General features: G+C 37.9%; 1 protein-coding gene across 4 annotated transcripts in view; it reads left to right on the top strand.

Moving 5' to 3' along the window:
• OSBPL8 (oxysterol binding protein like 8) overlaps window positions 1-18,243 on the top strand; it is a 179,404-nt gene that overhangs the window by 81,694 nt on the left and 79,467 nt on the right. The window contains exons 3-4 of one of the 4 annotated variants that reach the window (XM_055118098.1): window positions 1,099-1,135; window positions 13,700-13,828. In XM_055118098.1, coding sequence (XP_054974073.1) covers window positions 1,099-1,135; window positions 13,700-13,828 — 166 coding nt within the window. Of the gene's footprint in view, window positions 1-1,098; window positions 1,136-13,690; window positions 13,829-18,243 lie in introns of all 4 variants that reach the window. The other 3 variants (XM_055118097.1, XM_055118100.1, XM_004602686.3) reach the window with 3 other exon arrangements.

Here is an 18,243-nt window from a genome sequence, read left to right as displayed (position 1 = left end):
GATGGAAGGCATAGTTTTTTTTTATAGTATGATCTCAGAAGTGAAATCCCATCACTTTAGCCGTAGTATGTCCATTAGAAGCATTTCAGCAAGCCAGAGAAATGGAATTACATGCCAAGAAATAGGGATCACTGGAGCCATTTTAGAGTACACAAATACTTTATCTCTTTGCACATGCTTATTTTGCAAAAGGTTGAGGACAGATAAGTTCAGTTTGGTCAAAACTTTTTTATCTATGAAACTGAAATTATTTTATATATTTATTTTATATTATTATATTTTAAACGTGTCCCTAGGTGACATGTTTTTAACATGTGTCTTTTAGATGATTGCAAATTATTCATTTTAAAATTGGATTTCTAACTTCCTAAAGATAAGTAGTTCTATATGATAAACTTGATATTTAAGGGCACCTACAAATATTTTATCTAACACTTAAAAATTTTGTCTTTCTAATTAGTGTTCCTGTTTTTTGAGTTTGGGTTTTTTTTTGTCATTTGAGAAAGAATTTGTTCTTTGTTGACATCTTTCTTTGTAAAAGCTCTTTGCACAATGCTTGGCATATAATAAGCATGCAGTAAATGCCTTTGTTTTTGTAGAAGAAACAGGATGAATCTATGTAGTGTTAAGTGCTTTCATGGCATGCATAACTAATACTTAATTAGTGCATGGGTATTACATATTTTAAAATGCAAACGATTAAATTTTAAGAATAAATAACTTTTAGTTGTTCCTAGCAGCTCTAAATATATATATATTTACCATTCTTAACCTTTTCGTTAATTATGACAAAATAATTTTTTGCTTGAGTGATTTTAAAAACAGTATTTGGATGATTTCATTTTTCTCTTTCCACTTTCATTTTGCAAAATTAAATTTAAAAAGTTCTTGATAATGCCTAAACTAAGATCTTTTTATATATGAAAAAGAAAATTTCTTGTGAATTAAGATTAGGATCGATATGCATGTGCTTTCTACTTATAAACTAATTCTATTTTCCTTGTCCTTTTGTTTTACTGCTGCTTCCATCCTGATGCGTTGTGCTTCTCCCTGGTTTGGATTGTATTTGTTTGCTGCTCAATTACCCTGCATTTAAAGCTTCTTGGTGATAGCAAAGATGTCTTTGGGCCATCAAGTAAGTAGCTAACATTTGAATAGCATGTTTGGGGACATGATAATATTTTATGATTTTAATATGTACTTTAAAAGGTATATGGTATGTCTCTTTTAATTATTAAGCCTTCTATTGTTCTTTTCAGGCATTGAAAAACAAAGTAAAGAATATAAGTGACTATACATTGTCTCTATGTTCTCAGTGGCCATCTAAGACTGGTGGAAATGTATATTTGTATTTTTATTGCCTAAATATGGCTTATTTACTTAGTCATTTTTAAAAATTTATAGTTTAGGACTTCTCTTTGAAATCCTCTTTTATTCAGTCACAATCAGTCATAAAACAGATACTGAAACTGTACAAGAAATTCACAGCCATATGAAGATGAGGATTGTTGTTTTATCTTGTTAGCGTTTTTATACAGTAGATTATTTGATTATGGAAAATGAATTTATACTTTGTACTTTGGGTATATTTCATGACAGTGCATATTTTATGTTAGAGATTCAAATAGACCCTTTAAAATTGTGTCCCATAGGTTTTTGTTTGTTTGTTTGTTTATGGGGAGGAGGACCAGATGTGCAGGGTTAGGGGTATAAGGAGATTCCAGGTGAATAAATTTCTTACTCAGCGTACGTATCATTATAGTCTACCTAGGGAGTTAAGTCCTTTCAGTGACTTGTAACAGGGCAAGGAAAATTTTGCATTTAAAAATCATGGTGGAACTGGAGACATACAGTGGGTGTGGCACTTGCCTTGCATGCTGCTACCCCAGTTCAATACCTAACACTCCATATGTTCCCTAACCATAGACAGGGTTCACTGAGCACAGGGCTCCTGAGTACTGGGTGTGGCCCCTATGAAGCCTCCACCCTTCATGGAATTAGTAAGATGAAAGAAATTTAAGAAAACATCTTAAAAAGGATAAATTTTATGGATGATGAACCAAAAACTAAGAACTTAAAATTCCAGTACTTAATATTGACCAGTAGTTCCCTGTGTCTTTTAGTTTTCAGAAATCAAATTCAGAGTTTTTATAAAAATCAGAAAAAACTATCAGTTTGCTTTAAGTCTAACCAAATAATTTTTGTGCATCATAAAGCAAAGATTGTGGTTTTATTGAAAAGCAATGTGGAAATTACATTAATTGTTCCCCAACGTACGTATCAATATAGTCTATCTAGGGAGTTAAGTCATTTCAATGAATTGTGACAGGGCAAGCAAAATTTTGCATTTAAAAATCATGGTGGAGCTGGAGACAGTGTTTTCATATTCCTAAAAACTATTTCTAAAAATAGTCACCTGCAAGTTAGTACTATAGTACTCATTTTTTTAAATTAAAGATGGGGATTGGTTTCTACTTATTATAAAATTCTTTAACTACAGATCAATTGCTGTTTGACCTTACTACTGATTATAGTAGAAATGTTTTTTTTTTTTTCCTAAGGAGTGGTTTTCTTTAAAGGGGATGGGTAGATAGGGCTCAGTATGTTAAGTGCATGTTTTGTTATCTGGAGACCTAGATTGAATCAAAGGTTCCCAGAGCATCACTGGGAGCACCCGCCACCACCCCCCCCCCCCCGCCCATCACCATTAAGTGTAGTCTCCCCAAAATATACTATTTAAAGGGACATGCTAAAATTTCCTGACTTGCAGGAATTGATCTATTATTTAAAACCATATAATTAAAACAAAATTTTGAAGTAGGAAGAAAATAAACTCTGTCCCCCTGCATTTCTTTTTTTCTCAGACTTACTTGTGGTACCTTGTGCTGGAGTGATAGCACAGCAGTAGGGTGTTTGCCTTGCATGTGGCCAACCCGAGTTCGATTCTCCCGCCCCACTCGGAGAGCCCGGCAAGCTACCGAGAGTATCTCGCCCGCACAGCAGAGCCTGGCAAGCTACCTGTGGCATATTTGATATACCAAAACCAGTAACAAGTCTCACAATGGAGACGTTACTGGTGTCCACTCAAGCAAATCGATGAGCAACAGGATGACAGTGACAGTGATACTTGTGGTACCTTACAAATATTTCCATTGGATATTTCAGTGACTTCAATTACTTCATATGTTAAGGGACTGGCTCAGATTAACTGATTGGCACTGCTGCAGCTTTACAAATAAAATTACATTTTGAATAACAATTGTATTGTTTCTATTCTAGGAGTGAGCTGGTTTTTTAATGGATGACTTTATAATTGGGGTAGAATACATTTCCTATTTATTTAAGAAGATAGAAATTAAAATATACATTGTATATATGAGATGAATTTGTACTGTGTGCTACAAACTGTTAAAAGATTGGGTCTGCGACATTTTTTACTGGAGACTTTTAGAATGAAAACTAACTTCATGTAGTACTTTATTAGGATTTGTACTGCTGAATAGGAAAGCTACAGCAATATATATCTACATACTTGTTTTTATAGTATTTGAGAAAATGTATGAGGGTATTTATGTAAAAGATTTGTGCTTTTAATTATTTATTTTATTTTTGCTTCCACCTAGAAAAGGGCAACTCCAGACTTTAAAGCTTATAAAATTTTCAAATTTTGTATTAATAAATTGAATATATAATATAAATGTTATTTATATAGTATTTTCCTTAGAAGTTGCTGCTAATGTACCAGAGAGATAGATCAGTGCACTGAGCATGTTCTTTGCATGTAGGAGGGTTTGAAGAAGCCTGAATTTAATTCCTGGCATTCTGTGGATCCCCCAAGGTCGCTTGGTGGGAGCGACCCTAGAGCACAGAGCTCGGAGTAACCCCTGAACCCTTTTAAGTGTTGTCCAAAAACAAAATAATATACACAGAGCTGGTGTGTTACTTTGTTTACTAATTAATCCTGTGTGATTCATTTCTACTAAATAAAACAGTGTGACTAGATAACGTCTCTTACAAAGTAGAGCCAGCAGATGGCACTGCAATGCTATCTTTAGTCGGTGAGGCAGTTGCTTGTAGCATCGGAATCATTAGAATCATGCTGTAATTTATTCCTCAACTATCTAGCTAGTCATTTTTAAAAAGTATTTATGTGTCATGTATCAAGATATACAGATAACAACAGTGTCTCACTTGAGCTTGAGCGTGTGCCAAATAATATATTAATTTTTATTTATGTGGATATTCTTATGTTTATATACTTGATAATATTTAAAAATGGAATTATAGCAAACAAACAGAAAAGTGGAATTTCTTTTTTTTTATAAAGAAGTTTACTCTATGTGTTACTATTTCTCCAAGCCGATCTCACTTTCAGGTTGTCAGGATCATAGACAGTAATACCTACTGTAAATCAGAGGCTAGAAAAGGGTGAAAAGAACTGCATTTATATTTCCTTAGACCATTTCCCATTTTATGTCATGTCTGATATAGATGCCCATGTCTTATAGAGAAAGCACAAATAAGTACTTTAATTCTTTTAGTTGTATTTTAATAATGTACTTTAAGTTAACCTTAAGTATTCAGTTTGGTGGACTATAAAATGTTTATAGTATATATAAAAAAAGGATAAACATATAAGTGAGTATATATTCATACCTTTATTATACTACTTAATTTTTTGTTTGCTTTTTATTTTATTTTGTTTTTGATTAAACCACTATGAGATACATAGATACAAAGTTGTTCATGATTGGGTTTTGATCATACAGTGTTCCACCACCAATATCCCCATTTATGGAAGACACTTTTCTTCTCTCTCTCTCTCTCTCTCTCTCTCTCTCTCTGTCTCCTCTATCGTCTCTCCTGTCTCTTTCTCACTCTGTCTCTTTCCATTTGGGCCCTATGGTTTTCAGTACAGACACTGAAAGACATGTACATCCCTTTACCTACTTTCAGCATTCAGTTCTTGTTCAGGTATCACTCAGCTTTAGATTTGAATCTTAGAAATACTTCATGGCCTGGGGAGATATAAGTAAGGCACTTAGCCTTGCATGCCGCTGAACCTTGAGCAGTCTCTTGATGCACATACAGCTGCCTGATCAGTCAGGAGTGAGTCAGGAGCACTGCCAGGTGTGACCCAAAATCCAGAAAACAATCAACAATAACAAAAAAACACAGAAACTCCTCAGGTCTATTTATGGGCTTCTCCCTTCCTTGCTAAGATTGTCCTCCAGAGATGATGACTAATTTGTATTTTTGCATATCATTCTTTGCTTTTTTATTTTGCTTTATGCTTTTTGGGTCACACTCAGCGATGCACAGGGGTTACTCCTGGCTCTGCACTCAGGAATTACCCCTGGCGGTACTCAGGGGACCATATGGGATGCTGGGAATCGAACCCGGGTCGGCTGCATGCAAGGCAAATGCCCTACCTGCTGTGCTATTGTTCCAGCCCCTATTATTCTTTGCTTTTATAAATTTTTTCGGTTACTTTAAAATTATGTGTGCATTGTTCAGTTTTGCCTAGTTCTCAATTTCATAAGAATGTTATGCTCTAAGTCATCACTAGACCTGTATTTTGTAGTCAATATTATTTTCAAGATTCAGCCACATTATTTTGTTGCAAGTATATTATTCTTTATCAGTGCTATACATATATATCACAGTATATTAATGTTTCATTGATGAATAAATTGTATTAGTATTTGCTATTATAAACAGTGTTGCTATAAACTTCATTTTTTTTTTCCTTTTTGGGTCACACCCAACGATGCTCAGGGGTTACTCCTGGCTTTGCACTCAGGAATTACTCCTGGCGGTGCTTGGGGGACCATATGGGATGCCGGGGATCGAACCCGGGTCGGCTGCGTGCAAGGCAAACGCCCTACCCGCTGTGCTATCACTCCAGCCCCCTATAAACTTCATTTTTTGGGAGCGGTGTTGGGGCCATACCTGTGGGACTTCTGACTCTGCACTCAAGGGATCACTCCTGGCAGTGCTCAGGGGACCATATGGGGTCTCAGGGGTTGATCCTAGGTTGGCTATGTGTAGGTTCCCTGCCCTGCTATACTGTCTCTCTGGCCCCTGCTATGTCTCTAATAAGATACGAGTCCTGAATTCACTCGTGACATATATAAGAAATTTTCTAGGTGTAAATGGAAGAGTCGAATTGCTGGGGCCATAGAATATGAGGAAATTAAAAGTATTTTATAGGGACCTCCCAAACAATACTCAAGTGGTCTTAGGGCCACCCCCAGTAACAGTCAGCTAGGTCTGTTGATGGAACACTACTTGAATGCCATGGTGCTGGGAACCACATGTGGTACCCAGGGGACCATGCAGTGCTAGATTAAACTTGAGTCTCTCTGCACTCAAAGCAGATGCCTATGATCATACTCAACTCTCTACCTATCCTAAAATTTTATTTTAGGGCCCACACCTGGTGAAGCTCAGGGTCTCCAGCCAATTCAGTTCCTCAGAGTTAGTTTCATTGGTGCTTGGGGGACTATGCAGTGCAAGGGGATCGAACTCAGGCTCGTACATCCAAAGTATGTGCCCAGCCGGCTGAGTTGTGGTCTCTAAAATTCAATCTTAGTAGGGAGGATAATTTTTTCCACATTGCTTTTCGAGGACTTACCTACTGTATTATTTCTTCAGCCTTGTGTTCTCATTTTTGTAATTACATCTTGATCTGTCTAACTTACAGGGATTTTTAAAAAGTATTTTCTGTATGTAAGCTCTTTGTTAATTATATGTTACAGATATCCATTCCTGTGTTGTGTTTCTGTTTTTGGTAGTTTTTTTTTCTTTTTTGGGTCACACCCGGCATTGCACAGGGGCTACTCCTGGCTCTGCACTCAGGAATTACTCCTGGCAGTGCTCAGGGGATCATATGGGATGCTGGGAATCGAACCCGGGTTGGCTGCGTGCAAGGCAAACGCCCTAACTGCTGTGCTGTTGCTCCAGCCCCTATTTTTGGTAGTTTTTATTAAATCTGAATTATTGATTTCAATGTGTAGCTCTTAAGAGCTTTTATTATTATTATTTCTTGCTAGTACTTTGTCGTATCTTTTGAAAGAAATCATTCCCCACCCCAGTTGTATAAAGATATTTTCATATTTTTCCAAGAATTCTCAAGCTTTGTTCCTTACATTTTTGTCTTAAATTTATATAAAACTATTCTGTATTTGGTATGAGGACAGGATCTATTTTTATGGATTAACACTTGCCCTAGCTTCATTAATCAAATAGTTGTTCCTTTTCTCTTTTGTCTGTCTAGGTTCTACATGTGAATGAGTTTTTTTTCTAAAAGCTCTTCATTTTGTTTATTAAGTCAATTTGTCTCTCACTAACTTTAGTACCAGAGTTACTAAAAACTAGCGGGCACCCCTAGTGGAGTAGGAACCGGGGCCACTCATTGTGGTTCCTGGCCACAATGTGGGTTACATCTGGAGGTTACATCTGGAGGTTCTGGGAACTGGAGTGAACTCAGTCTCCCACACATGAGACATTTGCTTCACTGCTTGAGTGATTACGCTTCAGTCTTTCTTATTCCTCACCTTTTTTTTATTTTTGTAGTGTTAGATTGTCTAGTGTATCTTATACACCTTTTTTTTTCTAGTGTATCTTATACACCTTTTTTTTTTGTAGAGTTGGATTATACACCTTTTTTTCTAGTGTATCTTATACACCTAGTGTATATCTAGTGTATCTTATGCACCTTTTTTTTTTGTAGTGTTGGATTGTCTAGTGTATCTTATAATGAAGGCAAGTGCTCTACTGCTAAGCTACATCTCTAGCCCCTACCTTTTTTTTTTTCCCTTAATTTTAACAGTAACTCTTAGGATTAAATGGATCTTGGATTCAGTAATAAAAAGAACCACCATAAACTTTATGATGACAAACTTTTATGAAAATATAGAATTATCAAGGATTCAGTTAGTAAAATTCTTTTTAATATGTTAGCAACTGTTGCAGGATTTGAGGATTTATGGGAAAATAAGGCAGGCCAAATTACATTCTCTTAGAAATTTATAGTCTATTGAAGAAGGCAGGCATTCAAATAAATGACATAATTTTAGCCAATGATAAGATCTATAATTAAAAATCATGTAGAATAGAGTGATAAAGTGTAACTCTGGAGTAGTGAACCTTCACTGGAAAAAACAAAAAGTTGTGCTCTATTTAACTTAACTTAGGCTGGAGATGTGCTGGAGCATGTGCCTTGCGTGTGAACTAGCACTGGGTTCTGTCCTGGGCGCTGCCTGCATAGCTCAGGGTGTTGCCCTCCTGTACTCCCCAGCCAGCACTTCAGGGCCTAATCTGCTTTCAGGCCTTCCTCCTCCCCACCTCCCACGTTGTCAGGTCTGACCCCCAGAACAGCAGCAACAAAACGTAATGGTGCAGGTGCAGCAGAAGCAGCAGCAGTGGGTCTCTGTTTGAGATTCCTCGGTTATATGAGTAATAAAGATGTTCATGCTCAGAGTTAGAATGTAGAGAAGTTTATTGGAAAGTGGAAGAGAAAAGAGAAGGAGCTCCACAAGTGGGGAGGAGCTTAGTGTAGGACTAAGTTACCAATGGCTCTTTTTGTGAGTTTTTTTTATAGGAAAGCCAGGTCTTTCTGTGACAGAGAATCTACATAGTGAATCTACATAGTGGGTTGGGCTAGTTGTCTTTCTGGTCACCTGGCTTGGGTATTGTTCATTATCTTAGTCTTGTCACTTTTACTTCTGGGACAGAAGTTCCTTGGGAACTCCAGGAATGTTAAAGATCCTTGGGGATGAGGTGTGGTTGGTCCATGAGGAGAAATGGAACTGCTGGTGAGGGGAAACTGTGGACTCCCCTCTTGTAGCAAGGGGAAATTGAGACTTCCTCTTTCAATATTTACCAAAGACACTATGAGGATTTTTCTGGAGATGACATTTGCACACAGCAACTGATAAGAGTAGTCATTAATGTCAAGTTGGTAAAGCTGATAGTATTGCAGATAAATAGAACAAGTTATAAGGCTCAGTCAGAGACTGGGGCAAGCTGGCATGTAGTGGTTTTTTTGTTTGATTTGATTTGATTTTTTGGTGATGGCCACTTAACACAATCACATATGTAAAGCTAGTACAAAGATTGTTTATGCTTCTGTGTAGAGAATAAACTGTACAAAGGCAAGGAACAAGATAAGTCTATTTGTAGATGATTTGGTAATATATGTAGAAGGTACTAAAGATGAAAATAAAAGACTTCTAGAAACAGTACAGCAAAGTAGCAGACTACAAAATCAGATATACAGAAATCTGTTGGATTCCTACATGCAAATAGTGAACTAGAAGAGATTAAAGAAATTACCCCCATTTAAAATAGAGTTTCAAAAAAACATCAAGTTACTTAGGAATCAATTTAACCAAAGAGATCAAAGACATTTCTCTGGGGAACTAAAAATCACTTAAGAAAGGAATAGGAAAAAACCCAGGAAATGAAAAAATATTCCATATTCATGGATTGGAAGAACCAACATTGTCAAAATCACCCTAGCACCTGAATTACTATGTAGATACAATACAATTCCCATAAAAATCTCAATGACATTCTTTAAATCACTTAGAGTGGTCACTGATACAATTTGTGTGGAGCCATGAAACACCCAGAATAGCCAAAGTATTCTGAGAAATAAGAATTAGGTGCTGTTGAAACTATACTTTAAAGTTACATTAATCAAATAGCGTAGTACTAGAATAAGAATAAACTGTTGGGTTAGAATTGAGTACCTAATGATAAATCCTCAAATATTTGGACAACTAATTTATGAAAAATGGGTGAAGTGGAGTAAAGACAGCTTCTTCAGGGGCTGGAGTGATAGCACAGTGGGTAGGGCATTTGCCTTGCACACAGCCGACCTGGGTTCAATTCTCAGCATCCCATATGGTCCCCTGAGCACCGCCAGGAGTGATTCCCGAGCGCAAAGCCAGGAATAACCCCTGTGCATCTCCCGGTGTGACCCAAGAAGCAAAAAAAAAAAAAGACAGCCTCTTCAACAAATGCTGTTAGGAAAACTGGAGAGCTACATGCAAAAACCAAAACTGGGTCCAGATCTCTCACCTTACATAGAAATCAATTCAAAGTGGATCAGGATCCTAGAAATTTTGAAACATATATTAGGAAAATATAAGCAGAATGCTTTAAGATTTGTCAAAATACCTCAGAGGTGTTTTTGACAATATATCCCATTGGTAAAGACAACAGCAAAAAAAATAAATGGATCACAGCAAATTAAAAAAAATTCTGCATAGCAAAAGAAATGTGGACTAAAATGAACAGACATCCTATTGATTGGGAGAAAATATTTTCACACAATACATCAGACAAAGGGGTAATATCCATGGTATACACAATATACAGCAATTACAAAGATCAACATCAATAAGCCCAATGATCACATAAAAATTGGGAGAAAAAAATGAAAAGATTTTTCTTTGAAGAAGACAGAAAAACACCATATTTATCATCACTTATTATCAGGGAAATCAATAAGAAGACGGTGATGAGACATCCCTTCACACCAGTGAGAATGTCACATACCAGAAAGGATAGGAACTGGCTATGCTGGCAGGGATATAGTAAAAAAGAACTCTCATGTACTGGTGATGAATGTTGTCTCATTTAGCCTTTAATGGAAAACATTATGGAGATTCATCTAAAAACTAAATATAGAGCTACATGATTCAGTGATCCCACTTCTTGGTATCTCCCCAAAAGTTGCAAAAATGTTTACTTGAAAAGTCCGGGTGGTGGGTGTGGGGTAATAGGAGGGGACCTGGGGACACTGGTGCTAGGAAATGTACACTGCTGGAGGGATAGGTGTTGGAATACAGTATGATTGAAATCCAGTCATGAGCAGCTTTTTAAGGGTCTATCTCAGTGACTCAGTAAAAAAATGTTAAAAAAGAAAAGATACATGCACACTTATGTTCATTACAGCACTTAATACGCTAGCCAGATTATGTTTATGTTCTAAAACAAAAGAATGGTTAATAAGGATAATGAAGCTGTGGTATTTATACCAGATGTTCTTACTGTAGATGGTTTAGAATGATATATAGAATAACTTGCCTAGGAAATGGTAGCAAAGTTGGGCAAAATACTGGCTCTAGATTACAAAATATAAATGTCAAGGATAGAGAGATGAGGAGGTAAGCGAGAAGAGGAGATCTGGAAGAAACTTAGGGGTTTCAAGAGTTAGGGCACCTTGAACCCCTCTGTGTTATAGAAGCAAAGCAAAAAAATTACATACACACACACGCACACAAACATACACTTCTAGAGCCAACACTCCTGTGAACATAGGATTGTCACTGTCACTGTCACTATTATCCCATTGCTCATCGATTTGCTTGAGCGGGCACCAGTAATGTCTCCATTGTGAGACTTGTTACTGTTTTTGGCATATCGAATACACCACGGGTAGCTTGCCAGGCTCTGCCACGTGGGCTATGTTCCCGTCTAGGAATACAGGATTAAACTATAATAAATAATTGAGCTTAAAAAAGTTTATTTGTCAAGGAGTCAGGTTGGAGGGATGGAGGCAGTAGGCTGTTGGGATTGTAGGAGGGAACATTGTATGCCTAAAATCTCTCCTAAACAACCCTTATAAACAACTATGTAAATCACAATGTCTAAAAAAACGTACAGGCATACAAAGAGTAAGTTTTGGTTAAACTAGAGACTAAATCTAGAATGAAGTCATTTTCAAGATTAAAACATTTTTGTAGACTAAGAACATTTTTGTTTATATGGACCCTAAAGGTCCAAAAATGAATATGGGCAACCTAGACACTGCACTTCCCTTGCCCTGTTCCATCATTTGTTTCCTCTTCCACTCTGGAATTGTACTGGAGCGATAACGCAGTGGATAGTGTTTGCCTTGCACGAGGCTGACCTGGGTTTGATTCCTCTGTCCATCTCGGAGAGTTCAGCAAGCTACCAAGAGTATCCCACCCGCATGGCAGAGCCTGGCAAGCTACCTGTGGCATATTCGATATACCAAAAACAGTAACAATAAATCTCACAATGGCGATGTTACTGGTGCTTGCTTGAGCAAATCGATGAACAACGGGAGGACAGTGCTACACTGCTACTGTGGAATTGGGCATTGTTCTCTATTGGTTACTTGCCCAAAGGAGTGTATAGATGCTTTGGACAGTGTTTCAAGTGATTATTGGAGCAAAGAGCTTTTTGAGATCACACATTGGCACCAAATAATCCTAAATTGTAATCTTACCTTTATTGGTTTGTTTTTGGCAAAGCAATCTCCAAAACTCAAACTTCACTCTCTGAAAGCTGTAGGGTTAAAAATTTCCATGAAATTTAAAAATGAGAGTAGACATTTGAGGAGCAGTAAAATATTTTATTTTGATACTAATTTGTATGTTTTCTGATTATACAAATTGACTATTTGCATTTCTTATCTGAAATGCCTTATCTTTTGTTTATTGTTAGCAACTGTAAAAAGTTAATAGCACAGTGAAAGGTCTGTAGCAAACCTTGCAATAGCTTTTATAAACAATGACTATACAGGGCCAAAAAGGTAGCTCCGAGGCACAGGCTGTGCTCCTGCTGTGCATGCAGTAGGCTTGAGTGCATCTCCCAGCACTGCATGGTTTCCTGGACACAGAGCCAGAGTAGCCCCTGAGCATTACCACGTGTGACCTCCCCAAACTAAACAACCTCCTGCCCCCCCAAAATTAGTATAAGCCAATAAGCAAAGTCAAGAAAATAAGTGAAATAAATCAGAGGGATGAGGACAAATATCAGATGATTTCATTCATATATAACATAGAGACAAAACAAGAAACTGTTAGCCCAAAATTATAAAACTCAAACTGCCAAACAGTGGGGGAGAAAAATTCTAAGATGAAGACTAAAAGTAGCATAAGGACATTTGTAGAAGATATTGAGCCCTTTGGTGGTGGTGAGTAGTAATAAACATTAACATTAGTAATAAACATTAACAAGTATTAATCATGCTGCCTAAGTGACAATAAAAATATTTTAAAAAGAAGCAGTGAATGTGTTTTTATTTTTATGTTTCTAATTTGTATAATTTATTTATGCATTTGTTAATTTCCCTTGCTCTGACAAACTAAAACAAAGTGATTGCATATTTTTTAATTTTATTTTTATTTATTTATTTATTTATGCATATTTTTAATAAGAATTTTATTTTATTGAATCACCATGTGGAAAATTACAATGCTTTCAGGCTTAAGTCTCAGTTATACAATGCTGAAACAACCATCCCTTCACCAGTGCCCATATCCCACTACCAAAAAAGAAAAAAAAGGCCACACAGTACACCTCCCATCCCGTTCACACACCCCCCGCCACCTTGTAACTGATAAGTTTCACTTTACTTTCTGTTTACTTTGGTTACATTCAATATTTCAACACAAACCTCACTATTATTGTTAGGAGTACCCCACTAGAGTCAGACCTGTTGTGAAGAGAAATGAGGTCATGCGGCCGCAATAGCGGCCGCGCGGTTGTAATTTCATATTACAAGTATTGCACTAAAGTATTGCACTAAGAAAAAGAATGTAAACATTGAGGTCATCTCCATCGAATTCAATTCCATGTTATTAAATATGCCATTATGTAAATCTATGACCTAAATGTTATTTTTCCTCTCTCTTCTTTCCTTGAGCTGTGGTAGCAAGCAGTGACGAATCTCAACTTGTGACACCAGTAAAGATGAGTCAGCGCCAAGGGAAAGAAGCTTTTCCAACACCAACCAAAGATTTGTATCAGCCGTCTTTCAGTCCAGCAAGTCCTCATAGCCAGGGTAAGAAGTTCTGATGTAAATGGCTTTATGTACATGCCTCGCGCCCTTACACACATACACACACACACACACACACACACACACACACACACACATGAGTTTTTGAAGAAAATAATATCAGATTTACAGAAATTGTAGTCTCATGCATGCAGGGCATATGGTCTACACTGAGCTACAACCTCATTCTCTTTAATAATTTTTTGGTTACTGTTGGCAGTGCTTGGAAGACCATGAAGTGTGGAGATCATACCTGAGGCTCCTCCATCCTAAGCATTTGCTTTATTATATTGTTTGTTTATTTCCCTGCCCCAACTTGTTTGTTTTGAACTGTTTCCTTATGTAGGATTTTTTGGTTTTATTTTGATCATCTAGAATACTCCTTTATTTTTTTCATTTTATTTATTTATTTTTATTTTTATTGAATCACCATGTGGAAAGTTACAAAGTTCTCAGGCTTATGTCTCAGTTATACAATATTCAAACACTCATCCCTTCACCAGTGCCCATATTCCACCACCAAAAACCCCAGTATACCTCCCGCTTCTGCCCCCCCAACTGCATAACTGATGAATTTAACTTCATTTTCTCTTTACCTTGATTACATTCCATATTTCAACACAAACCTCACTGTTGTTGGAGTTTCCCCCCAAGAAAGACAGCCCTACTACCAAGGAAGCATTTGATAATTAGTTTTCCATTGCTGAGAATGAAGAGCTATGTAGCCCCACTGCTCCAAGTACATAATTCTTTTTTTTTTCCCTTTTTCTTCCCTCACCCCCCTTCCCGTGCCTCATAGTATGGTGGACGCCACGCCGCATTTCTCCCCAAAAATGGGAAACAACCGGGAAAGAGGAATATTTCCTCTTCTCGGCCGGCATGGGGCTGTTGCTTAGTTCACAGTCCAGAAAAATGGTTGCTACTTTGATTACCTTCAATATTTCAACAAAAAACTCACTGTTACTATTTGGAGTTTCCCCCCCAAGTCAGACCTGCTAAAAAGGAACCGTTTCACATTGCTGACAATTAAGAGATGTTTTGGATTTTGGATTTCTGTATAAAGTCCAGGGAAAATTCTGCCAGAAATTGCATATCCCATCTCACAGTCCCAGTGCATTGCTGTAAGAAACTGCACTGGTTGCCAAAATGTGTTAGAAGGTCTCTGGAATCAAAGTCTTTAGGCACAGAGGGTCCGTTTCACTCTCAGCAACTCTGGATTTATCTGGGCCATGATTCCATAGGAGTCCCAAGTGTAAATGTTAGGGGTGGCAGATTTCTGCCTGGGGGAGGCTCGGAGAAACAAAAGAACAAAACTAAGACAACTCTTTCTGCAAACGGGGTTTATTCAAGCCAATATAGCTGTATTGGGACCTTCAACTGTGCCTCAATGGTGGCATAGCGGAAGGCCCTGAACTCAAAAAGCCAGCTGTTTTTATACCCTTTTGGGGGAGAAAAGAAAATCTCATATATCAAAAAGGGAATCACACCTATAGATCAAAGGGGATCACACATAGGTCACTTAATTTGCATATCTAAACATTTGTTGACTGTTATCTGTTTCCCTGCAAATGTTTGCTTATAGTTCCTAGGGCAGTTTGTTGGCCCATTTGGTGACAGTTTCCTGCCCTGTGGTAGGTCACGGAAAAAACCTCTTTCAAAGCAGTCAAACAGTTACAAAGGAAAATTTAACCCTTAACCTGCCCTCCTCTTCATAAAAACCTCTGGCTTAGGAGTCTTAGAAGGTGGCTCCTGCCATGTGGATGTTGCTGCCGCCACCATTTTCTGTGCAGAAAGACAGGGTGGAGAGAAAAGATCCATCCCCGGGCAGCACGGAGTTGCAGCCCAGCTCACAGTGCCAGTGCATTGCTGTAACAAGTTGCGCTGGATGCCAAAATGTGTTAGGTCTCTGGAATCAAAGTCTTTAGGCGCAGAGGGTCCGTTTCGCTCTCAGCAGCTCCGGATTTTTCTGCATTTCCTTTTTTTAAAATTATTGAATCACCATGAGAAAAGTTACACAGCTTTCAGGTTTAAGTCTCAGACATACAATGATCAAACACCCGTCCCTTTACCAGTGCACATGTTCCATCGTCAAGAACCCCAGTATATCTCTCATCCCATCCCCACCCCTGCCTGTGTGGCTGATGATTTTCACTTTACTCTCTCTTTACTTTCATTACATTCAATATTTAGACAGAAAACTCACTATTGGAATTTTCCCTCAACAATCAGACCTGCCAAAAAGGCATCATTTGATAATTTGTTTATTTTCTCTTTCTTAATTTTATTTTTTGCTTTTTGGGTCACACCCAGTGATGCTCAGGGGTTTCTCCCGGCTCTGCACTCAGGAATTACTCCTGTGGTCTTGGGGGACCACATGGGATGCTGGGAATCGAACCTGGGTTGGCCGTGTGCAAGGCAAATGCCCTACCCACTATGCTATTGCTCCAGCCCATCATTTGATAATTTGTTTTTCATTTCTGAGAATGAAGAGCATATGCGGTCTCGGCTGCACGGTTTTGGATTTCTGGTCTTTTAGTCCAGAGAAATTTCTGGCAGAAGTTCTGAAATTAGTTAGTGGGCCTCTGGGATCATGGTCGTTCAGGAGCGAAGGAGCCGTTCGTGTGGGGGCGCTCGGGTCTCGCCTGCCGGGATACTCTTAAGAAGAATATGCTTTTTCTTTGGAGTCCTCTAATTCCTCTCACTTTTTAAAAAAACATGCTTTTTTATTTATGCAATTTTTCTTTGCATTTTTTGTTTAGGCATCATGATTTAAAAAAAATTAACAGTAGAGATTCAAGTGTACAATGTTACGACTCAAAACCCATCACCAGTGTCAGTGTCCCACCTCCGATTCTCCAAGTATCCTCCTACTCCCCATCCTGCCTCCCAAGGGCCTGTGTTTATAGTTTGGGTCACATAGTTTTGATACTCATGGTTGTTTGGTTTTTTTTTTTAATTTTATTTTATTATCATAAAGCTGTTCACAATAATTGGTCACATTCAGTATTTCAACATTGATCCCACCATCATAACAGCTTCCCACCAACAGTATTTTGAAGTTTCCTACCACCACTCATATGCCCCACAGACAGATGATAGATAATTTATTCTGAATTGCTTGTTATGGATAGTGTAAGATGTTTGTAAGGGTCTATCTCACAGTGATTCAACAATAACAACAGAAAAAGTATGATATATAAAAGTGGCCACATGTTCCTGGGATCATAAAAATTTAAATAATTGTGGTCTGGGGCCATCTCTGCAGCCACTTGCTGCTCAGTTCCAGAGACTTATATGTGAGTCTCTGGATCATGGCTATGAATGCATTGAAATAGCTGCCTGAGGCAGTTCCTGGGTGTGACAGCCTAGGCCCCTAGGCCCCGGAAGGGTGGGGAGATGGGAAGGAATGGCCCTTCCTGACCCCATGAGGCCTGACACTTTGAATCACTGGTTCTGAATACCTGGGGTTTTCAATGGACTTACTCTCTTGCCTTGGGGACCAGTTGGAGTCTGTGAAGATAAGATGTGAGGGTGGTGATGATTGGTTTCTGAAGGTTTGGGGCTGCAGGGGTTCATCTGGTGCAGGCAGAGAGAGAGGAGGCCTGCTTCTTTCTGAGGTTCCCTGGTGAAATTAGCCCGGCACACTGTCTGGAACCATCCCTGCAGTGAGCTGCTGCTTGGTTCTGAGATTTATATGTGAGTCTGTTGCTCATGGTTTTGATGAGCACAGTTATCCTCGCCTTGTGGAGTGCCCAAGACTCTTAACCACTGCCCTTAAATTACCTCCAGTCCACCTCATCGTCTCCGTACTTGGTATTCTGTAATCTACGGCCAAGAGTTTGCCATCATTTGATACCTTCCATTCCCTTGTCTTGTTACTCTATATACCATCCTTTTAATTAAGTGATTCTCAAATTTGGGGGTTTCAGGACCTCTTTGCATTATTAAGAGTTACTGAAGACTCCAAATAATTTGCAATTTTTTAGATTGACATAATTTTTGCAAACTGAAAGTAAGAAATTTTAAAATACCTACTATTTATATAAAATAAATCTCTAACATTGATATGAATAAAATATTTTATGAAAAATAATTTTTTCCTCTTTCCACCCCCTAATAAATTGGATGAAAAGAGTGGTAGTCTTTTTCTTCAAGTTCTCTTGAACTTGGCCTTATACATATTCTTGGTTGAATAATTCTTAACTATGGAAATAACAGCACCAAGGGCATTGTAGGTGTTTGTTTAGCATCATCTCTTGCTTTGATCCCTTACATTTCCTTTCTTCTACTTGTGAATATCAGAAATGGCTCTAGATATTGTTTTTAAATCATCTTTGAGGGGTGAAATTGCATGGTTGAGTACTGTTGTTACATAGGTTTTGTATATCTTTTTAATGTCTATTTTTACAAAAAAATCT

Source organism: Sorex araneus, chromosome 10, assembly GCF_027595985.1.
Source record: "Sorex araneus isolate mSorAra2 chromosome 10, mSorAra2.pri, whole genome shotgun sequence".
NCBI classification, from domain to species: domain Eukaryota; kingdom Metazoa; phylum Chordata; class Mammalia; order Eulipotyphla; family Soricidae; genus Sorex; species Sorex araneus.
This window is presented reverse-complemented; position numbering and strand designations above follow the sequence as displayed.